The 4,629-nt window shown below is 68.1% G+C and overlaps 1 protein-coding gene across 1 annotated transcript; it reads left to right on the plus strand.

The window, feature by feature from the left end:
• Positions 1 to 1,083: 1,083 nt before the first annotated feature.
• MEX3B (mex-3 RNA binding family member B) lies at positions 1,084 to 4,120 on the plus strand. The gene is made up of 2 exons (XM_026002492.2): positions 1,084 to 1,532; positions 2,401 to 4,120. Exons 1-2 carry the CDS (start codon positions 1,241 to 1,243, stop codon positions 3,849 to 3,851), a joined length of 1,743 nt encoding a protein of 580 aa, XP_025858277.2. The 5' UTR covers positions 1,084 to 1,240; the 3' UTR covers positions 3,852 to 4,120.
• Positions 4,121 to 4,629: the final 509 nt, after the last annotated feature.

Raw genomic sequence — 4,629 nt, forward strand, 5'->3', positions numbered from 1 at the left:
GGGTCGGGGTCGTGGGTCGTGGGTCGTGGGCCGCGGGGGGGGTGGGGGGGCGGCTCCGCGCCGCGGCGGCTGCCTGGCTGGCCGAGTCGCAGTGTCGGGGCCGGGCGGACCGAGTGCGGGGCGCGGGGCGCGGGGCTGCGGGCGCGCGCGCCGGGAGCGATGCGGGCGGGCCTGTGCCTTTGTGTCGCCTGCGCTCCCGCGCCGGTGGGCAGCCCGCTCCAGGAGCCGCTGTGCCCGAGCGCAACGGGACCTCGAGTCCCTCTCCCCGCGTCCGGCCGCTCGGACCGCCCTGCGGGGCGGGAACAGACCCTCCTCCCAGCGGCACCGAGGGCTCCCGGGGCGGTCTATTCGGAGACGCTAACGGGACTTTCTCAGGACCGTTCGCTTCGGGCCGGGCCGCCGGCCGCGGAGTGGGGCGCGTCTCCCGGTCTCAGTCAGGCGGGGGAGCAGAGCTGGGGACGGGCCGTCCTCGGCCGGTAGGTGCGCGCGGGGGTCCCGAGCCTGCCGGTCCCGCACTCGACAACAAAGAGCGGCGTTCGCGGCGGCGGGGGCGGGGCGCGGCCGGGCGGGGAGCGGGGCGGGGAGCGGGGCGGGCTGCGGCGGGCGCGGGCGCGGGCGCGGGCGCGGGGGCGGGGGGCGCTCGCTCCCGGCTCGCCCCGACCGCGGCCTCCGCCCGCCCCCGGCCCGGCGCGCGCCAATCGCCTCCCCCAGCGATAGTGTCAGTAGCATTGTAGTGTCAGCTCCCGCCGGTGACGTTGCGCCTCCCTCGTCCCCCTCCGGAGCCGTCTGGCTGCAGAGGCTCAGTCAAGAGGCGGGGAGGAGAGGAGGAAAAAGCGCTGAGTGAGGGCGGGCGGGCGGGCGGGCGGGAGGGAGGAGAGGAGCCGGGGAGGGGCTCCTTAAAGAAACGCTGCTGTCGCTCGCCTGCTCGCTCCTCGCTCGGCATTGTGGCCAGCCAGCCGGGCACTCGGGGGGCACGCGCGGCTGCCGCTCGAGCTTTGCCCCCGCCCCACCCGCCGGCAGACCTGGGGTGGGGACCCAGGCGGGGGCTCCCGCGGCCACTGCCCGGCGCGGACCGCTCCGCGCGACCCCGTCCTCCCGGCGCCGAGAAAGGAGCCACGGAGCCCGCGGCAGCCGGCCGGCCTCCCCGCCCCTGACCGCTCGCTTCCCGGCTGCCTTTGTGGCCGCAGCTTCTGGCCGCCGAGCCGAGGGCCGGCGGGGGCGCGGCGCGCACGGCCGAGCGATGCCCAGCTCCCTGTTTGCAGACCTGGAGCGCCACGGCAGCGGCGGCGGAGGGGGAGGCGGCGGCGGCGGCGGCGGCGGCAGCGGCGGCGGCGGCGGCGGCGGCGGCGGCGAGACCCTGGATGACCAAAGAGCCCTGCAGCTCGCGCTCGACCAGCTCTCCCTGCTGGGGCTGGACAGTGACGAGGGCGCCTCTCTGTACGACAGCGAGCCGCGCAAGAAGAGCGTGAACATGACCGAGTGCGTACCGGTGCCCAGTTCCGAGCACGTCGCCGAGATCGTGGGGCGCCAAGGTGGGTCCGGCGGGGACGGGGAGCTGGAGGGGCAGAGGGTCTCGGGCCGCCGCCCCGCGGGGAGGGCGCGGGAGGGCTCGGGATCCGCGGCGCCCGCGAGCTCGAGGAGAGAGGAAGAGCCGCGCGAGGGGCCGGCGCCCCAGACAAAGAAAGTGCAGGCAGGCTGTCTCCCGGAGCCGCGCCGCCGCCTCGGCGGGATGCGCTCCATCCTGCTAAAACCACTGCCTTCTCCCCGAGCGCCCCCCACCCAGCCCACCCCGGGAAATAGAATTTAAATACAAGATGCTTGGGGGAGGGGGCCTTTGATCGGTCCTTTGGGAGGGGGAGGAGGAGGAGGGAGCATCGGATGGGAGGAGGATTCTGGATTTCTGCAGAGCGGAATGGAGCCCAGAGGAGGAACAATGGGTCCCGGGACTGCCCCCCCCCCCGCTCCCATCAGTCCCCCAGTTCTGGGGCATCGCGGCTTCGGCCGTCGCCCCCGAACCCCTCCGCCGCGTCTCCAGGGCGGACGGCGCGCCCCGCTGGATCCTAGCAGCATCTCCCCAGCTGACTTTTTCTGGGATTCTCGGGTTTGCTCGGGACGACTGCAGTCACTGGGGGGAGGGCCGGGCAGCCAATGGGCTGTTCCTCGAGCGCCTCGCGGGGGGAACCCGCTTCCCGGCCCGTGGCGTGGCCCGGGGTCAGGGAGGGAGCCGCCCCCTTTCCGCCCAAAGCGTGTCCTGCCGTCGCGCAGCCCTGGCCGCGGGCGGTCCCGGGTCCCCGCGGTTACCCCGGGATAATGGGCGTGTCTGTCTGTCTCTCTCTCTCTCTCTCTCTCTCTCTCCCACTCCACCCCCCTCCCACCCCCCACCCCCGCCCTGGCTCCCAGGTTGTAAAATCAAAGCGCTGCGGGCGAAGACCAATACTTACATCAAGACCCCGGTTCGCGGGGAGGAGCCTGTCTTTGTTGTGACGGGCAGGAAGGAGGATGTGGCCATGGCTCGGAGAGAGATCATCTCTGCGGCGGAGCACTTCTCCATGATCCGCGCCTCGCGGAACAAGAACACGGCGCTCAACGGCGCAGTGCCCGGGCCGCCCAACCTGCCCGGACAGACCACCATCCAGGTGCGGGTGCCCTACCGCGTGGTGGGGCTCGTGGTGGGGCCCAAGGGCGCGACGATCAAGCGCATCCAACAACAGACGCACACGTACATCGTGACGCCCAGCCGCGACAAGGAGCCGGTGTTCGAGGTGACCGGCATGCCCGAGAACGTGGACCGGGCTCGCGAGGAAATAGAGGCGCACATCGCCCTGCGCACCGGCGGCATCATTGAGCTCACAGACGAAAACGACTTTCACGCCAACGGCACGGACGTGGGCTTCGATCTGCACCACGGGTCCGGCGGGTCCGGCCCCGGCAGCCTCTGGAGCAAGCCCACCCCCAGCATCACGCCCACCCCCGGCCGCAAGCCTTTCTCCAGCTACCGCAACGACAGCTCCAGCTCGCTGGGCAGCGCCTCCACAGACTCTTACTTCGGCGGGGGGACCGGCGGCAGCGCGGCCGCCACCCCGCGCCTGGCGGACTACAGCCCCCCCAGCCCCGCGCTCAGCTTCGCGCACAACGGCAACAACAACAACAACGGCAACGGATACACGTACGCGGCGGGGGAGGCCCCCGTGCCTTCCCCCGACGGCTGCCCGGAGCTGCAGCCCACCTTCGACCCGGCTCCCGCCCCCCCGCCCGGGGCGCCCCTGCTCTGGGCGCAGTTCGAGCGCTCCCCTGGCGGCGGCCCCGCGGCGCCCGCGTCCTCGTCCTGCTCTTCGTCCGCGTCTTCGTCCGCGTCGTCCTCCTCCGTGGTCTTCCCCGGGGGCGGCGCCGGCGCGCCCTCCAATGCCAACCTGGGGCTGCTGGTGCACCGGCGGCTGCACCCGGGCGCCAGCTGCCCGCGCCTGTCCCCGCCCCTGCACATGGCCCCGGGGGCGGGCGAGCACCACCTGGCCCGCCGCGTGCGCAGCGACCCGGGCGGCGGGGGCCTGACCTACGCCGCCTATGCCAACGGGCTGGGGGCGCAGCTGCCCGGGCTGCAGCCGTCGGACACCTCGGGCTCCTCGTCGTCGTCCAGCTCCTCCTCCAGCTCCTCCTCCTCGTCGTCGGGGTTGCGGCGGAAGGGCAGCCGCGACTGCTCCGTGTGCTTCGAGAGCGAGGTGATCGCCGCGCTGGTGCCCTGCGGCCACAACCTCTTCTGCATGGAGTGCGCCAACCGCATCTGCGAGAAGAGCGAGCCCGAGTGCCCCGTCTGCCACACCGCGGTCACTCAGGCCATCCGCATCTTTTCCTGAAGGCAGCGCGCGTGCGCGCACCCGGCGGGGGCAGGGGGCCCCTCCCCTGCGGCCTCGGCATCCTCCCCCAGCCCCCCAGCCCCCCAGCCCCACTTTCTCCTCCCCGCCCCCACCCCCACCCCCACCCCTCCCCTGCTCACACTCTGAGATCCGAGAGGAGCTTGGAAAGCTGTAGTATCCGCTCGTTTTTTGTTTTTTTTTTTTTTTTAAAGTGATTTTTAAACAAAGGAACTTGCCAGGATATCTGCATCCAGAGTCCTATAGCCTGGGAAACCCCCGAACCACCTGAAATGCATGCTCTATAAATAATAGGAACGGCGACATTCTAGTAATGATAGTTTTTACACTGTACTTCATAGGAGGCTTCCAAAAGAAGAAAAACCCCACAAAGTTTTCCATTTTGTTTAAGTAGGAAAAAAAAAAAAGAACAATAATGATTATGATGAAGATGATAATAATAGTGCTTATGGGATGTGTGGACTGTTTTAGTGTGTTCCCCTCTGTGGCTGGGTTCCTACGATGCTTATTATAGAACACGGTGGATCCTTTCTGAATGTTTGGAAGGGCCAGGAGTACCTGTGAAACCAGGATACTGCAGCTTTATAAAAGTTAAACAAACTGTAACATATCTCTTATATATTAAAAAACGTTTAAAAGTTTTAAAAGAGAAATTGCATTAATACAGATTGAAGTATTTTATTCTTTTTTGACTTGAAAAATTATATTTCATATTGCAAAGATGTTTACAAGTATTTTAATTTAAGTTCAGTGAACTTTT

This window comes from Vulpes vulpes, chromosome 14 (genome assembly GCF_048418805.1).
Source record: "Vulpes vulpes isolate BD-2025 chromosome 14, VulVul3, whole genome shotgun sequence".
NCBI lineage: Eukaryota > Metazoa > Chordata > Mammalia > Carnivora > Canidae > Vulpes > Vulpes vulpes.